Source organism: Solanum tuberosum, unplaced genomic scaffold, assembly GCF_000226075.1.
Source record: "Solanum tuberosum cultivar DM 1-3 516 R44 unplaced genomic scaffold, SolTub_3.0 scf00060, whole genome shotgun sequence".
NCBI lineage: Eukaryota > Viridiplantae > Streptophyta > Magnoliopsida > Solanales > Solanaceae > Solanum > Solanum tuberosum.
In genome coordinates, this window is record NW_006238985.1 from 1,410,322 (window position 1) to 1,429,368 (window position 19,047).

At 33.4% G+C, this 19,047-nt stretch overlaps 1 protein-coding gene and 1 non-coding gene across 3 annotated transcripts; both read left to right on the forward strand.

The window, feature by feature from the left end:
* Nucleotides 1–9,568: 9,568 nt before the first annotated feature.
* Nucleotides 9,569–13,850, forward strand: LOC102583373 (uncharacterized). Of its 2 annotated transcripts, XR_001473162.1 has the most exons (7): nucleotides 9,569–9,787; nucleotides 11,243–11,344; nucleotides 11,459–11,515; nucleotides 11,606–11,700; nucleotides 12,469–12,569; nucleotides 13,279–13,471; nucleotides 13,563–13,850. XR_001473162.1 is itself a non-coding variant. In XM_015307560.1 (6 exons), exons 2-5 carry the CDS (start codon nucleotides 11,282–11,284, stop codon nucleotides 12,563–12,565), a joined length of 312 nt encoding a protein of 103 aa, XP_015163046.1. In that variant the 5' UTR covers nucleotides 9,569–9,787; nucleotides 11,243–11,281; the 3' UTR covers nucleotides 12,566–12,569; nucleotides 13,303–13,451. The 2 variants fall into 2 exon arrangements, 1 of the variants encoding a protein (XP_015163046.1); XM_015307560.1 differs by lacking the exon at nucleotides 13,563–13,850 and having other exon boundaries at nucleotides 13,303–13,451.
* Nucleotides 13,095–13,164, forward strand: MIR8033 (microRNA MIR8033). The gene has a single exon (NR_130396.1). It is a non-coding gene; the product is annotated as a microRNA MIR8033 (primary transcript).
* Nucleotides 13,851–19,047: the final 5,197 nt, after the last annotated feature.

Consider the following 19,047-nt stretch of genomic DNA (forward strand, 5'->3'; position numbering starts at 1 on the left):
TTATATTATATATTATATAAACTCCCTTAGAAAATAAATATATATTATATATATTATATAGTAGAAAAAAAGTAGAATATAAGTAGAATATTATATAGGGAGTTTATGATGGGACATTCAAATGTCCCATTATAAACTCACTCTTAAATATAAGTAGAAAATTATATACTTATGTATATAATTATAAATAGAAGGTAATCCTTCCTCGAATATAATAAATTTGTTTTGAAAAATATAATAACAAATAATTATAATTAATGATAAAGGTAAATTATAAATTAAATATAAAATTATTTATTAATTTTATAAAGTGAACAAGTATAGTTAAATATTTCAAAATAAGGAGTGGATAACTATTATTGAACGATGGCGCTAGTATTTGTTTCTTACAGAAATTGTTCAATTGGTCCCTAAACTATGGATGAATGTGTGAATTTCCCCTACTATTCTACTTATTTGACGCATGGGAGGGGGAGGAATTATAAGACTATATATATATTTCTATAAAGAGAACCGTCAATTCGGTGACGTGGCACCACCAGTAACAAGGATTTTCTTTTTATTTATTTATGTTCAAAACTGCCCTTTCCCTCGCAATAGGAACGTTGCTTCAGCCTTCAACAACCGCTTCTTCCGTTCATTGTTTTACCACTCTTCATAAACGTTACGTTTGTTTACAACAGCCGACCCGTCTATGTGCCGTCCTCACATATCATAATTTTTATTTAACCCTTCTTAAAAGTCACAACGTTTTATAAAAGACATAACTTTTTAGAAAAGTTAGTTATCTTCATAAAAGTCACAAAATTCACAATTTTTCACAAAAGTCACAACTCACAACTCTTTAAAAAAGTCAAAATTCTTCATAAAAGTTGCAATTTTTCACAAAAGTCACAACTCTTCATTTTTCATCACACCTTTTAATATCCAACACTTAATTCCAAGGCACCAAAAGAAGAAAGAATAAACAAATTTTTTTTATTTCAATTGCAATGCAACATTACTACTCTTGCACCTCTTAATCCACAACTCATAACACTGTTGGAATGGTTGAATTCATTATATTTGGTTTAGAATATCCAGTTGTGAACAATTCCATTGAGATGACACCTACTTCTTGGTTGATCATTGCATTAATTCTCTGTAACTGCATACTATAACCATAATAATAACTATGGTTCAATTTCAAATAAGTTGGGGCCGGTAATATGAAACCTAAGCAATATCAATGACTATTCTGAGACAATGAGGAAAAACCTTTATGGTACTAACAATTTTAGGGTCATTTTTAACATATACATGATACGACATACTATAATAAAAAAGAGATTGATGGAGGTTCATAAGAAAGGTGCCGAAGGCCCTCCATTTGAATTTAGTTAATTATGTTCTTATATGAACGTGATGTTCCACTTTACTTGGGAGTGTTGTTGTTCGAGGTTTTTTGGTCTCTACTTTAACGTCTGTTGTTATTCTTTATAACTTCTTGAATTTAGAAAATTTTGTTAATCTGACCAACTATTTCCATGGAGGTTTTCTTATACTTAAATCTCTCCATGACTCATAATTTTTGTATAACAAAAATGAAAATTAAGAAAATATAACATTTTAAGATTTCATAGAAATGCTTTGCCTTAAGATAAAATGCTCTTGACAATGTAGTGTATGTATCAAAATTACGAATATTACCGAATGATCATATGTAAGGTTAATAAAATAGTTCAATCGCGTGTGAAACACAAATAGTTTTCCTAGTTGAAAAATAAAATAACATCTAAAAGTAAAAGGTTTATAGTTTTTCTTAAAATTTGGTATATGATATTTAAGTGTTTTTTATTTGGTATTCGATATTTGAGTTCAAGTATTTCGAATTCTATAATTAAATGTTAATCAAACTATCGTGATTTTCCTTTTTGTTCGTCCTCAATTTCATACACTTGACCCTTTTTAACAGGAATCAAATTGTTCTCACTAAGACGGTTTGAAAGAGAAAGAAATATATTTACTACTCCCTCTGTCCCTAATTACTTATCCACTTTTGAATTGACACACCTATTAAGAAACCAATTATTGACATAATGAGTTTACCATTTTATCCCTATTAATTGTGAAGTGCATGAATTAAAAATTTAAGATTTTCTAGAAATTCTACTTTTTTCAAAGTAATTGAGGGTATAATAGGTAAAAAGAAATTGTCCTTTCTTGATTTGTCAAAATGGACAAAAATGAGGGAGAACTAAAAAGGGTATAATGGACAACTAATTAGGAACAGAGGGAGTATGTCTTAAAGGTGTTCTATAAATAATAAAGTTTGTTTTTATTATTTTCTGAAGTATATTATTTTTATGAGTAATTGTTTAATAGTTAGAGAATAAAAAAAAAGTAAAAACAATAAGAGTTGTATTATTATTATTATTATTATTATTTTCCCTATTCTAATTAAATTATTTCATATTTTTAATATGATAATTTCTCAAAAAGAATAAAAATCACATACATAATTATCTATTATTAAAGTTTGAATTTTTAAAAACTACGATCAATCATGCACATAGGGCAAAATCCATTGAAAGAATGAAAAAAAGAAGGCATAAAATAAATAAAAGGTAACAATAAAAATCATAAATAGTGAATAAAGTACTTTTATCCTCTTAATATGAAGTACACATATTGAACTTCTCCTCATCATGTTTTTCAGCCTATTTAGATTGACTTAAAAAAAATAGTTTTTAAATTAAAAATAAAAAATTAAATTTAAATCACTTTTAAGTCAGAAAGGAAAAAATAGGGATAGACCTACTTTTGATTTTTAATTTATTTTAAGTTATTTTTTGTGTTGCAAACACTTTCTAACTTATTATGAGTCATTTATTTGACTTATTTTAAGTTATTTTTATATTCGTCAAACATTTTCAGAAGTTAAAAACTACTTCTTAAAAGTAGATTTAATCAATTTTTAAGTCAATTCAAACACCATCTTGGTTGTAATTATGTTCTTCCTTTATTGACATTTATGCAAATAAAAGTCTTTCATGCAACGAAATACTGATTCATTCTTAATTAAAGGTATTAGATTCGAGTTTCTTTGGATACAAAGTCGCTTTTGTTAAGAAGTATTTTTCAATGGAGAGTTAGAGGTGTGCAAAATTGAATCGACCGATAAATCGAATCGAAAAGGCGTTATTGATTTATTGTTATTGGGTTATTAAGTTAAGTTAACGCTTTTTAATAGTTTAATAAAAAAATTATTGGGTTATCGGTTCAATATTAGTTTTTAATATTGAGTTATTAGGTAAACCGATAACCCATTAAGATTAGTAATTAACGACTTTTACTTGTACATAAATATTAAATATTAATTTTAATACCTTGCTAGTACTGTCTTTGTACTCCGGCCTTTAATTCACATTTCATAGTGACTTTAAGTTCAAAACTTCATATTATACAAAACGTCAAAATCTAGAGTAAGAACCCTATTTCTCTTAATTTATCTTTGTGTTACACTTGTATAGTTCTTATTATGCTTGTTATTATTATTTCTATTTTACAAGCATTTGCAAAGTTACATATTGTGTTGTTGCATCAAATTTATTAGAGACGTCATACATTTGTTTTTAAATATTTTTCTATTGATTAAATAGAAAACCGAATCGTTAAGGATCAAAATTGATAAATCGAAAATTGATAAAAAAAATATCTTATTGATTTGGTAATTGGTTTATATATTTAAAAACCGAAAACCGATTAACCAAACTGATAATACATAAAACCAAATCGAACCGATCGATGCACACCCCTTGGTGAGAATTCGAATTTTCTTAAATATGAAATCATCTTTATTAGGAAGCACGTTGCTCCTAATATGAAACTTTTCCATGCGAATCTAAATTTACTTAGACATTGTGGGTACCGAATATTGGAGGGAGAAAAAAGAAATTTAAAACTAAAAAATCACAAAAATATACTTACGAGACAGGTGGAATTAGCAACGGCTGAGATTTGTATGAATCCATGTCTTCTTGATTTTGCATGTATGACACATGTCCGGCCCCACAATGTTTCTACGTCAGACCAAGTTCTCTAAAAGTGGGGTCACATACGTGGACGATGTGTGATGAACCCCATAAAAAACAGAGTCAAATTGGAAATTAGAGGGAGAAGAGGTGCAGTTTCAGCATGGCAGCAGAGGAGAACAATACCGTCACAATGGAGAAGAAAATCCACGGCGGCGACAAGTTTTCCGGTGCCGGAACTTATGCATGCGGCTTCTCGTCGCCTATTGTTGTCAGTGATATCTCCACAATGCAGAATTTGGCCGGCGGGAGTTACTATGACGGGAAGGATAGCTTCTATGAAAAGCTTAACAAGCTGAACGAGTCCTCTGGGCTCAGTCTAGTGTGAGTACATTTTCTCCTAAAAATGACTTTATCATTATATACGTTTTCAAATCCATCATCAACAACATACCATACCCACTGTAGTCCCATTCCCACCTTTCCACAAAGTGGATCTGCGGAGGTAGAGTGAAGTGTGAACGCCGAGCTTACCCTACCTCTCTCAGAGGTCGAGAGTCTGTTCATTTTCAAATTCATGCTTAATGCTCATGACTAGCTATAGCTACTAGCGAGCTTTGTTTGCCACTTGCATTATCCACGGTAGAATATGAATGCTTTTGAGAGAGAAGTATAAATTTCTCGAAGTTCGACCAAGTTGCTTTTAGGTAATCCCAAGGACCCAAGCATTAGATAGATAGAGATTTTTGACTTTTGATCTCGAAGGTTGGTGTAATTTGCAATTACTATGTTACGTATTAATTTTGGTGGCTTATAAGCTTGCATATTGAAACTTGAAAGTTGGTTGAGAGATGAAATTTCTGATATAAGGAAGGTTATTTTTCTATATATGCAGCTTTAACTTAAGACAAACAAACCTGGACTTGCATCTTTTCTATGAAGAAGTCATTAAAAGAGGTGGATTTAATCAGGTAAAAAATTTTCCCACCATGGCTCAAAGATTCAGATTTCTTATTTCTGTACTCATTACCAACAACATGTCATTTTCCTCAGTACCAACATCATGTCATTTTCCTCACATAATCTGGTAAAGTGAATTGATGTTTCTTTCTTCTGAAGCATTAGGAATGTTTCCACTGTTTGAAAAAGACAACGAGAAAAGAAAAAAAAAGGCAAATTAGATTTTCTTTTGGAAATTGGATCATAACCCCCTCATAAAAAAATGTATATGAGGGGTTATGATCATTAACCAATTCGGTGTATTTCTTGTGTAATGTCTTCTGAAAATAACCTCCAAATTTTGTGAAATGAAAGTGCATATAACAAAATAACCAGGAATATGCTGAAGAATGAGGGAAATCATTCACAAACTGTTTTGATGACTATAGTTCTCTGAACTGCACGGCAGAGTGTACACAAAGAGTATGCAGATGGAACAAATATGCTGTAGTCAATAGTCACTTTAGATTCAACCTTATCTAAAATAGTCATTTAAGATTCTCTGTGTTTCTGATATCTAATTGCTCTATGCCTTAGGTTTTCATAGCTGATAACTAGTTGCTGCTTATGAGATGCTGAAGGATCTAAACATAATTTTTAGAAGGATCTTTTCTTCAATAACATAATTTTTCTCATTGAAACTACTAAAATGAGTACCGAAAACTTGTTCTCCTTGTTTGTCATTTTTAGAAGGATCTTTTCTTCAATAACATAATTTTTCCACTGTATCATCTTCCAATCAGCAAAAAAGTGTGTATCTGAGAGGTATGGTGAAAAATAATGAGGAATTAACATGGTTCTGCTATTAATTTAAGTCTCCGATCATAAGAGTTTCTAAAATGATGTAAATGAAATGAATCCCCTACTAGCACTGAATTTGGATATGCATATGACTTCCCCACTATCTGAGTTCTTGATTTGCATTATTTAGGTCACTAAGGATGCTATGTGGGGTGAAGTTGCATGTACATTGCATGTGAAAAGCAATATCACAATGTTCCCAACTCAACTTCAGAAGGTGTACGAAAATCTCCTTCTCCAACTTGAGCAACTGTATTACTATCGAAGTAGAGAAAAAGGAACCATGCAACCACCTAGTCAAGTTTCTGATGCTGCTAGGCTAGCACCAGTAAAAGGTAACTTTCTTGTTGAAAGTTTGGAGGTCTATGGTTACTAGAAATTGAATTTTTCAATCACCTAGTTTGTGTGTGACTGGTTTTCCATCAATTCTCTTTGTTTGAAGATTATAGTCTTTCTTTAGGTTCTGCAGATAGGTCAGGTGACTCCGCAGGGAAGAGGAAATTTTGTCATCGGTCATCTCCCGTGGCAACTTTGCACCATAATGATAGGGACTGTCCAGTAGAAAAAAGGAAGTGCAAGAATGATAGTCGCCAAGTTTCGACAGGTTTGTTATTCTTCATTATCTCAGAGACTTACCAATCTTTAAGCTTCTGAACTTCTCATCGGAATGTCACTTTTCAAGTAAGTTTAGACCATCAATGGACACACTCATGCTTTATGTCCTATAAAGCTGAGGATGGGCCTAAGTTGGTACAGTTGTAGAGAGTTAACATTATGGAATTGCTATTTTTGTGGTCTTAACTGTGAAAAGGAATAGGTAGATTTTTAATAATGCAATGTTTAGAATATATATTACCAGGCTTGTCTAGACAAAAAAAAGGAAAGTGGGAGTGACTTGTTATACAAAAACACTTCCTGCAACAAAGTCACACCTCAAAAGCTTACTTGAACTACTCCTGTATCACTCTTGATCTTCTCTTCGGTTGCATATGATTTAAATGCCAAAGATTCATTCTATTTTGGTGTATATGACATGTATGATTTCCCTTGGATGAATACATGTTTTAGCCAAAAAGAAAACAGAACAGGAGATAAATGAGGCACACATGGCATCAAGATTAATCTTTGCAGCAATACATAATAGATGTTTTTTTACCTCTTTCATAAATAAAGAAAAGTACAGAGTAGAAGATTTTATTTTCTTCCATATAGAAGTCATCAATAACCTTCCAAGGTGTGTATCTATCCTGGCATGTTCCATTCAGATGTATGCTATTTGTTTGGATCTAAGTTTCTCTTCATGCAATTACTTTGAGGAGTCATGAATTGATACTAGTCCTTGCAGTGTCTTAAAGTTACTAGCCTGTCCAACTAAACCTCAAATTTGAGTTTGTTACCTCAGGCGCGGTCATATTTTCTTAGGTCAGGACTCAAATTGATCATAATTTTTTCTTTCAGTAGGGCCAGAGACACCAGAGCAAAAATCTCAGAGTTCGTCAACCAACAGATATCTGAGGAAAGACCCCGGTGCTCCAATAAGAGGAAGGAGTTCATATCAGATGTATGTCAAGTTGGAATGTGAAAGACAAAAGAAAGTACTTGGGGAGAGTTCTGGTTCTAAGAAAATCAGAGATATGGCCATTAATGCCTGGAAGACTCTGTCTGAAAATGACAAAGAGGTATGATGAAGTACTTATCATATAGTTGCTAGCAGATTTTAAATGATATGCCTCCTAAATTTCTTCTTCATAATTTTGGCCATTTATGTACTCTTATGTATCAATTTAGCATTCATGTTTCCTTCTTATATTTTACATTGCTCCATGTAACAAGTGGGAAGTAAAACTTTTTTCCTTGTTCATCGTTTCCTTCTAACTTTTGCAGCCTTATATTGAAGCAAGTAAGCTGGATAAGGAAAGATATATCCGAGAAATGGCTGCTTATGAACAGCATAAGAACAAGGAAACTAAAACAAATCCAAACTTGCACAGTGGTTTGTCCCCGAGTATGATCAATTTTGGTGCACCATCAGTAATTGATCATGTGACTTCGCAAGCTGATACTGGAAGCAACATTATCCCTGATGCAGCCTTTATCGAGTCCACTGTACAAATACCAAATAATGGTAAGACAAGTAACCCCATATTTCAGATGGATTGGGGCTTTTTTGCCTAGTCGATTTCAGTTGCTACCTTAGTGGGTTTTGGAAGATATGTATAGCTTTCTTTATCTGTAAGTATCTTACAAGCTTAGCATGATGTTTTGAAGATGTATATAGCTTCTAGTCTTTGGAAACTAGCGTGTCAAGAAGCAGCATTTGTGTGCAAGCAGCCTGCAAATTTTGTAAAAGGGTCCATGTGCTCTTCTGGATATGGCAAGTTTCCACAGATTGTGCAAAAGCAATACACTTTTGCATCTCTACAAGTAATGTATATTGGTAGGGATCAGTGTTTCACCTTATTAGTGTTGAGCTTGAATGTTACTCTTTAGTTCGAACATGTGTCTGTTTTTTTTTCAAAAACATATAGGCCAAGTTTTAGATTTAAAAAAAAATGAGATCCCAATTTGGAATTCCAAATCTTATTTTTCAATTTGAAATCATGAACTCAAATCGCATATCCAAACATTGTTTTGGAATCATGATCTGAAATCTTATGTCTAAACACGTACTTCAGTATATTTAAAAAAATAAGTTTTTGTTAATTTCCCATCTCTTTATTTTAATATTCTATACGACATTTTTAAGACATTATGCAGATGTTTGACAAATTTACATTTTTCTGTAACTTTATACTTTGTGTTCAGTTAGGTTAAAGACAAATAAATAAAAACAGATGAAGTAAATTTTATGAATTAATCTCTGCTTAGAAAATATTGTTTTTTTTAGGAAAAAAGAAGATGCAAAATCTTTTTTAAGACGAAATATAAGATTGTTTGCTTTGTAGTCTATGACGACTGTAAAATGTCTTCTAACCAAAAAAAAAAAAAGAAACGTGTGAATTTTAAATTTTTTTTACCATGACTTTTTAAAACAGACAGTTCACTCTAATATTGATGTTTAGATCTATTTTATAATTGAAAATTCTTAAAAAAAAATGTAGAATATAATACTACTACTTATTAATATGCTCAATTATATTAAAAAATATTTGATTAATGTCCAAAAAGTAATATCTCAATTGTAGAATAGTGTTAGCCGCAGCGAGAGTTGCCTCATCCTAAGATGTTTTCAAAATTTATTTTCCCTTAAATTAATATAATTTTTTTTTCATCCATTATAAAAATTCAGACTTTTTTGTAAAACACTGGGTCTGTTTGGAAAGCTATACTGTAATTGAATTTGGTGTAATTGAGTGTAATTACATTGTTTGTCCTTTTTGATTGACCATGTAATTACCGTATAAGATATAGGGGAGACTGTGAATCGTTGATAATTACATGGTGTAATTACAAGCGAATTACTTTTTTATTTCTTCTTTTTATGTCTATTTTTTTTTAATTATTATTTTAATTTTTAATATTTTCTAAAAGTATTTTTTTTAATAGTATTTATATTTCTTTTCGTTCTTATTCTCAACCTTTAGACTTTTACGTGATTTCATGGCATTTTTTCATATTAATTTTAGGAAACCCATCACATAATTAAGACAAATAAATTCTAATTATCCGCGTATTTCCAAAGCGGATAAAAGGATATAATAGTCCAATCACACGGAACTCAACGGCATTCCCAGTATATAATGGAAGCGTCTCCAACCAAAGGCCCCAAAACCAAAACAAGAGAGAAAAATGGCTTACACCTCTACACTGCCTGCGTGTACTCATGGAAAACCCAAACTCGCCACACTTTTCAACTCAACATCCAAATTATCCTTTCAATTTCTTTCAAAAGCCTTCAGAATCTTGGACTTCTTTCAAAATCATCAAGAAAAGTGGCTGTGGGCGTGTTCAAGTTACCGTTGAAGACTTTGTGGGTAAATTCTTCTTCTTCTTCTTGAATACTCTCTTTATTGGAAATTTCTTGATTATTTCCCTTCTTTGAACTTTTGGGGGAAAGGTTTCTTTGTCAATCTGCTTATAGTACGTATTTGTATTTTCCCTTCTTGATTTTCTTCCAAGTGTTCGATTCATATTTTTGGAAATAATTGCCCAACCCTCACTAGTTCGTTCTTGATTGAGTAGTAGTTTCTTGATTTATATGTTTATGGTTCAATGCTATTTGTCAGATGGCCTCATTATATTTTTACGATTTCTTTTTAAAGGCATGCTGATGAATTTGATGAAGTAATGGTTAAGCTACATGTAATATGGAAAAGAAGTAAAACAAAAGAAAAGAATTATCAACAACCTCTGTCCGGTCCCCTCCATGGAAACTTTGTTAGGCAAGAAACTAGTTTCATCTACCTCATTTGAATATTTGATTTTTGTGAAGCACTATCATCTCTTTCCCTTAAAATAATAGGTTTCGGTTCTGGTTGTAGACATTATTATTTGTATTTTCCCTTCTTGATTTTCTTTTAAGTGTATGATGTGAAAGATGGGTATGAAATTATCATTGCTACTATTTCGGGTACTGGTTCTTGAACAATTGAACCAACACCAACTAGTTCTTGATTGAGTAGTAGTTTCTTGATTTATATGTTTGGGAAGCATGGACAATTTTGGGTGTTTTTGTTGACTTCGCTAGCTTCTTTGGATATCATGCCTTAAGAAGTCGAGGATAAAGCGTAAAGCATCTGTCCAATGGGTAATTTTATTACGGTTCAATGTTATTCTCAAATTGCTCTCATTATATCTTTTACGGTTTTACCTCAGCCATTGGTCATTCTGTTTAAAGGCATGCCGATAAATTTGATGGCGTAATGATTAAGCTAGCTACATGTAATATGGAAAAGAAGAAAAATAAAAGAAAAGAATTATCAAGAATCTCTGTCTAGTCCCCTCCATGGGAACTTTGTTATGTAAGAAACTGGTAACCTTCATTCACCTCATTTGAATATTTGATTTTTGTGAAGCATCATATCTTTTCCCTCAAATATAATAGGTTTCGGTTCTGATTGTAGATTTTATCATTTGCTTACTTTCATTCACATAGCTAGCCGAGGCCTTATGTGAATTGTTCATTCATTCTGTTAAATTAGGGCCCTTCTCCATGAGAAACACTTGTACCCACAAAACCATCGTTATTGTCTATGAAACTTGTTCTTTTGAATGATTATCATGTTAATTGCCATTTGATCCAAATACATGGTTAAAATATTTGATCTTGAGTTAGTCTTTTTTCGACTTCAAGTGATAAGAAAATTAGTATGATGTTACTATCCTTCAGGAAATGAATTTTTGATTGTGTAGCACCCTGTTCCTTTGCCATATTTTCTCAATGACCTTTTCTCCTTTTTTCATTTTCCTTTACCCTCGAAATATATCAGGTGAAGCAAACTTCTTAGGTGGTGTTGCTTGTGCTAAGCATGGTTGAAGGATTTGATACCGAGGCTGCAAAGAAGAGGTTTTTAAAGATATATCTTTTAAAGGTGATTGTAATTTCATATATTTACGAATATCTACTCTCAAAGCACCTTCCCTTTAGTCATGGTAACTGACCCCAGAACTGACAATTTTATTGATAAACTGACAATCATTCGTAGTATGCAAAACCAAATTCTGGCATAGGTTTCCCTGGTGCCTTTGACCTTGTCTCTCAGGTATGTATAACCTGTGATGGAACTTGACTTTATGTTCTTGTTCTTTCTGTTTTTGTTACTTTTCATTAATTTGGTGATATGGCACAACAGTGTAAAAAGACTGGTCTCAAAGTTGCTGTTGCATTTAGTGCTGACCGGATTAAAGTTAATGCAAACTTGGCTGCAGCAGGTTTACCAATAACAATGTGAGTTAATTGAATGTGCTTTAACTGTGAATAGTTGCTTCTCATTCCTCATTCGGGAAACAATGAATTGTACTGAATCAGCACCTAGAACGAACTTTAGTCATTTAAATTATCAGTATAGATATGTTTTATTGTAGAGCACAACCTGATATCTACTCCTGTGACACTTGACTTTTTAGTATAACTTCTGCTCAGGGAACTGCTGGACATAAACATTTTGTTGACATAATGAATCTGTTAGTCATGGAATCAGGTGCTCAGACTCTCAAATTTGTGATCTTTTTATATGATCCTGGGCAATCCTTCCCTTATGAGCTAGCTTTTGGGGTTGAGTTAGGCCCATGGTCCATTTCTTCACATGGTATTAGTGTTAGATCCATCGATCCATGTTATTATGTTTCTCTTTCTCAATATTGATCCCCCGTGTTATGTTTTCTAGTCCTGGGCACGCCCCTGCGTGGGGTGGGTGGGTGTCTCCTTATATGATTTTGGGTAATCCTTCCCTTATGAGCTAACTTTTGTGGTTGAGTTACGTTCAACGTTCATTTCTTCACGGTATATATGCAAACACACACTATTCATTGGTTGATAATGTAGTTTGCAAGAACATAGTACTTTATTGAGGTTATACAAGCGAAAGTGTACAACTCGGATTAAAATTGCAGGTTTGCAGTGAAATAATTGAAATCTCCCTGCCTTCCTCTCCTTTGTCTTTACTTATCTTTTTATTTATTTATGACCTCATATCCTTTTTCTTTGATTTGACAGGCTTGATGCAATTGTAACGGCTGATGCTTTTAGAACTTTGAAGCCTGCTCCTGATATTTTCTTGGCTGAATCACGGATTCTTGATGTTTCCCACTAGTGAGGTAGTTTCCAGGGTGTGCAATGCTGCTTTGCTACCACCCATCTCATTTTTTTCTTTTTAGACACTTAGCTGTGGGTAGTATGTGATGCTAATCTGATGAGAAACTTATAGTTAACTAAGATATCACTGAGGTTCACATTCACATTATGTTTAAGTGAGAGTTCCCTACATCATTATTCATAAATGACTGTAATAATCAGATGAAGCTAGCTGGAAAAGAAATTTAAGCAAAGAAGAAACTAAAAACTTGATAAATATGTTAGAAACTTTTATTTTGTAAATTATATTTCTGGACAGAAAAGAGATGCTCAGTCGTCATTCTGTCAGTCAGAACAGTTTTTCTAAATATGGATATAAAATAATGGGGGGTGCATTATGAATTGCTGAAGGTTCATTGTTCGAGGATGATGAAGTTTTGAAGTGTTAAGTAGATCAGTGTTGTGTTTGTCAACCTTGGTAGACATTATCATAATCCTCGATGTTGACAGTGTATTGTGATTGAAGATGCATTAGCTGGAGTACAAGCTTCCAAAGCTGCAGAAATGAGTTTTTTTTTAAACTGAAAAAAAAAAACTCAATTCTGCAGCTTTAGGAGTTTGTACTCCAGCTAAGTTGTTGGTATCGCCAACCCTACTTGAACTTCCTTCGTTTGTTGCATCTGCTAACTGAATCAGCATCATTCTAATGTACCTCTTTGCTTCTGGTTTTAGTGATCAATTTTTTCTTTGATGAAGTGTTTCATAAATCACAAAGGCATCAAGGAGATGCATAGTTACAAAAGAGGAGGAGATGCCAGTTCATACAAAAATAACAAAAACATAAGTCTAAAGAGCTGACAAATCCAAAGGTTTATCACAAGACTAAAGAGTTGATAAAATCCAAATAAGAATCTGGGTTATATGGGTAAGATCAATCCAGCTAAAAAAGAATCTGGTTTAGTGATCAATTTGATTCCATTTTTTCTACATTCTTAAGTATGTTGACTTACTTGCAGATAGCTGTGACAACAACACTATCAGAAGATACTTTAAAAGCAGCGGAGCCATCCCTCATCAGAAAGGAGATAAGCGATATTTCACTTGAAGATATCCTCGATGGTGACTCTGGTAGCCATAGTATGTAGTTAAATTAACATGTTAAGAGCTGCCCATTTTCATGTACCATTGACAAATGTAGAATGCTGAAGCTCTTTTGTGTTATTTATGGAAAAACTTGCGAATAAGCTCATTTTTGTAATGACTCTATAATTTGTTGAAGGATATCCTGTTCACTGCTCCCCTAAGCTGTATGCTTTAGCTGCTAACTATTGTCTTTTTCCTAGTTGATGGAAAGCTGCTGGTTCTAGTGTTCCTCTAGCATATCATCTGTAGTTAATAGTGGCTCCCTTTTTTATGCTTACTAGAAATGAATCTATTGATGACAAACAATGCAGATGTGATGGTGCAGGAATCTCAATCCATTAATGATCTAGCTCTCTCTTCCCCTGAATCCAATATGACAGGGAGAATCACAGAGCTAGATAATTATCCAATAAGTGAAGCCTGTACTAATTAACTCATTTGGATCCACTTTTTTCAACTTCTCAGCACACTTTACAGATTCCCTAATTGATGATGTTTGTTTGCAGAGCATGCTAGGTCGGAAAATGCTTGAATTCAAACTGAGAAGTCTGGTGCTTTCGATGCTGAAGAAACTATTAGCTCACACTCAACCTTGACCAAAGCTTCAAACTCTGTGAGAAGTTTTTTGATATCTGTGTTAAAGCTTCTATGCTGGATAAATATTAAGCTTCTTTATCTTGCCCTGTTTATTCTATTACCTTAAAAACTATTTGCAGTGTGGGCCAGCCATGGGGATGATATAAGCATCCAGTATTCTGGTACTCCAGCTTTAAAGGGAAATTTTGTCAGGTAACAACTTTCTTGTTCTGCTAAAAGAAGATGGTATCATATGAAGGCAGCATTAGTGCAAAGCATATTTTTGGGGAGTGCAATAATATAAATACATATGTAGTAGGATTCAAACCCTGACCAAAGTTCCTAAATCAACGAACATTATATAACCCATCATTGACATTGGTACTAATTTTTGGCCAATTAAATTCATATCAAGAGTAAGCATCTGGGATTGGATCTTTAAATGCCAACTGCACAAATTTATCTCAAGATCATGATGGACATAGCATACAACTAAAAAAGTTATAGTCAACAAGTTGATTTTATGACCTCAAGCCTTTTCTTTTGTCGATCAATATCACTATAAAATCTACATTGTTGTTTGATATGCAGATGTGGTCACAGAACAGCCCAGGGGGTTCTTGCTGACGGATGTAATGCCCTAACATGATACTACTTGAACAATTTTGTTGATGGTACTAAACAGGTAATGATGCTTCTTACCAGCAATTAGTTGTTAGGTTTGTACGTCATGTCAAGTAGGTAACATTCATTATGTGCTGTCACCAGCAACTTGGTTTCATACTAATCCGCCATTTGAAATTTTGGAAAGCATTCTTTAAATGGTACTTAGCTTCATGTATGCACGCCATCTGCAAACTATTAACTGAACCTAGTAGTATTATTTCCAGTGTGCTGCCATTTTATTGGATTAGTTTCTTGTTGACTACTAGGAGATACTCCCTCAGTTTCAATTTGTTTGTTTGATTTTGACTTGACACGGAGTTCAAGAAAATAAAGAAAGTGTTAAATTAGGTCTTAGGCCTAACTCACACCCCAAAAGCTAGCTCTTGAGGGGAGGTTTGTCCAAGTCCATATAAGGAGACCAAATTCCCATCCCTCTACCGATGTGGGACATCTTAACAGAGAATTTTGAATCTTGTGTTCCTTTCAAGAAAAGGAAAAAATCATTCTTTCTAAAACGGACTAAAAGGGAAAGTAATACAAACAAATTGTAACAGGGGAGTACTTTAATGTTTTCCGAGGAAAGAAAGGACTTTGAACTGACACACATAATTTCTGCATTATTTTGTTCTTAATTACATAACATCTGTTTGCACTACTAATTGCTAAGGATGTCACAGAGTGTACTGATGAAACATCCATATATATATATATTACTTGTATAAACCTAGCTTCATAATGCATACATGTGTTGCAAGTATCAGAGTTTACAATTCTTGTGTTGTTATGTTCTGTATTTTGCATATCCCACTTAAATTGATTCGCAAAGGCGATGATTTGGTAATCAACTTTGTGTTTCAGTGTCTGTAGCATTTTAATTATGATGGAGAAGGGAGACCCTTCACAGAAATTATATACAAGGATGCGGCCTTTGGGAATTTCCAGATCAGTATGTTGTTGAGCCTACTGATGGATCCTGTGGTTTGTGCTTGGAGATCAGTTTGCGTGAATGTGTCTGTGAAACTAATTGGTTGCTTCTTTTACTCTTTATAAATTTCTTCCGGACTTAAATTATTTATTAAGCTAATGATATGTACTTGTTTGCTATGTTAGATGAGGTTCCAGAACGCAGTTCGGTTCGTGTTCCCAAAATTCAGAAAATATTTGGTGTTATGGGCATACTAAAGCTTTTGGCTGGTAAGAACTTTTAGGAAGAACTAAAAGATCAGGAATTTGTTTTTTATATTTCAATAGCAGGTCAGCTCTCTGACATACATCAATAAATCTTTACATTATCAGGAAAAAATGTCTATTATATTTGCCAAGAATGTACCCTTTGTGTTGCTCATTCTCTTGAAGAATTTTGTTCCATAAAATTATCACACACATATACAAAGTATATACCAATGTCTTGGTCTTGTTCAATTATGCGTTTGACGGGTATCTTACATCTTAGGTATTGAGCTAAACCAGGACTATGAAATTTACGACAAATTTTATCATGACACTGAAAAACATTTTTTGACTATTATCCTTATCTCAAAAGAAGATTGAAAAGACATAACATGGTAGAATGTTAAAGGTTGCTCTGATCTAGTGTGTGCTGCTCTTGCATTCAGGTTCATATGTACTGGTCATAACGAACCGTGAATGTGTTGGATCTTACTTTGGGCACCCAATCTTCAAAGTTTCATCGATGAAATTTTATCCTTGCTATATCAGTCTCTCAAGAACTCTACTGCTGAAAAGGTAGGTTTCCGATTTCCTAGTTAATTTCCTACCCTATTTTTTTTTTAATCTCATGCTGGTGTCTTCTATTTCTGTTCCTATGATATTGCTTTGGCTTTTGGCAGAAAACATGGAAGCTCAGTTTGCCGCACTGCTTAATGTCGTAGAGTGAACTCCTGGTCTGTACTTCTCTTAATATGTCAATATAACATTGAGGTGAATTGTCTTTTCAACCTTCTGACTGCTTGTATGTTGCCTTTTTTCTTCTTTCCTTGTCTTGGTGTACCATTAGAAGTTAACTAACAAGCCTAGCTGCTTATTTCAATTAAGAACTTCTTATTAAAATAAAATATTATCATTATAATACTACTGAATTGTGATTTAGCATTTTGGAGGATCCTTTTTTCCTTTTTACTCATTGAAAACCTTTTTGGTATAGTGGAGGAGATGGTATCTCGAGTTTACCATTAGTAGAATTTACATAAATTTGCGTGAAAAGGGCGTATCATCACTTATTCTTAAACATATGAAATTAACCAGGAACATGCTGAAGAATCAGTGAAATCATTCACAAACTGTTTTGATGGATGTAGTTCTCTGAACTGCACGGCAGAGTAAGTCCACAAAGAGTACACAAATGGAGCAAATATGCTGTAGTCAATAGTCACTTTCGATTAGACCTTATCTAAAATAGTCACTTAAGATTCTGTGTGTTTCTGATATCTAACTGCTCCATGCCTTAGTTTTCATATCTGATGACTAGTTGCTGTTTATGTGATGATTAAGGGGACAACAGATAGCATATTGAAACTATTGAAAATGAGTACCAAAAACTTGTTCTCCTTGCTCGTCATCTTTTAGAAGGATTTTTTCTTCTATAACATAAGCTTATTCACTGTATCATATTTCAATCAGCAAAGAAGTGTATCTGAGAGGTATTGTGAAAAATAACGAATTAACATGGTTCTGCCGATAGGTCAGATGACTCCACGGGGAAGAGGAAATTTTGTGATCGGTCATCTCCCGTGGTAACTTTGCACTCTAATGATAGGGACAGTCCAGTAGAAAAAAGGAAGTGCAAGAATGATAGTCACCTAGTTTCGACAGGTTTGTTATTCTTCATTATCACAAAGACTTACAGTTCTTTAAGCTTCGGAACTTCTCATTGGAATGTCACTTTTCAAGAAAATTTCTTTAAGCCATCAATGGACACACTCATGCTTTATGTCCTATAAAGCTGGGGATGGACCTAAGTTGGTACAATTGTAGAGACTAAACATTATGGAATTGCTATTTTTGTGGTCTAACTGTGAAAAGGAATTGGTAGATTTCTAATAATGTAGTGACAAGAATATATAATATATCTACCAGACTTGTCTAGACAAAAAAAAAAAAGAAGTGCGGGGTGGGTGGGGGTGGAAGAGACTTGTTATGCAAAGATACTTCCCACAACAAACTCACACCTCAAAAGCTTACTTGAACTACTCCTGTATCACTCTTGATCGTCTCTTTGATTGGATATGATTTAAATGCCAAATATTTATTCTATTTTGGTGTATATGACATGTATGAATTCCCTTTGATGAAGAAATGTTTTAAGCCAAAAAGAAAACAGGATAGGAGATAAATGAGGGGGAACAGATGAAAAGTGAGAGATACATGGCATCAAGATTAATCTTTGCAGCAATACATACTAGAAGTTCTTTTACCTCTTTCATTAAAAAAAAAATTACAGAGTAGAAGATGTTATTTGCTTCCATTTAGAAGTCATCAATTAACCTTAAAAGACATGTATCTATCCTGGCATGTCCCATTCAGATGTGTGCTATTTGTTTGGATCTAAGTTACCCTTCATGCAATTACTTGAAGTCTTGAATTGATACTAGTCCTTGCAATGTCTTAAAGTTACTATCTGTCCAACTTAACCTCAAATTTGAGTTTGTTACCTCAGGCACTGTCATATTTTCTTAGGTCAGGACTCAAATTGATCATAAATTTTTCTTTCAGTAGGGCCAGAGACACCAGAGCAAAAATCTCAGAGTTCATCAACCAACAGGTATCTGAGGAAACACCTCGGTGCTCCAATAAGAGGAAGGAGTTCATATCAGATGTATTTCAAGTTGGAATGTGAAAGACTAAAGAAAATACTTGGGGAGAGTTCTGGTTCTAAGAAAATCAGTGATATGGCCATTAATGCCTGGAAGACTGACTGAAAATGACAAAGAGGTACGATGAAGTACTTGTCATATTGTTGCTAGCAGATTTAAAATGATATGATTCACCTCCTATGTTTCTTTAAACATAATTTACACTGCTCCATGTAACAAGTGGGAAGTAAAACTTTTTTCCTTGTTCATCATTTCCTTCCAACTTTTGCAGCCTTATATTGAA

What these genes read in the sequence shown, in the direction of transcription:
- LOC102583373 (XM_015307560.1), top strand. Translation starts at nt 11,282, where the DNA reads ATGGTTGAAGGATTTGATACCGAGGCTGCAAAGAAGAGGTTTTTAAAG. An exon ending in TAAAGATATATCTTTTAAAG is followed by an intron (nt 11,345 to 11,458) that starts GTGATTGTAATT and finishes AATCATTCGTAG; the next exon opens with TATGCAAAACCAAATTCTGG. An exon ending in CCTTTGACCTTGTCTCTCAG is followed by an intron (nt 11,516 to 11,605) that starts GTATGTATAACC and finishes ATGGCACAACAG; the next exon opens with TGTAAAAAGACTGGTCTCAA.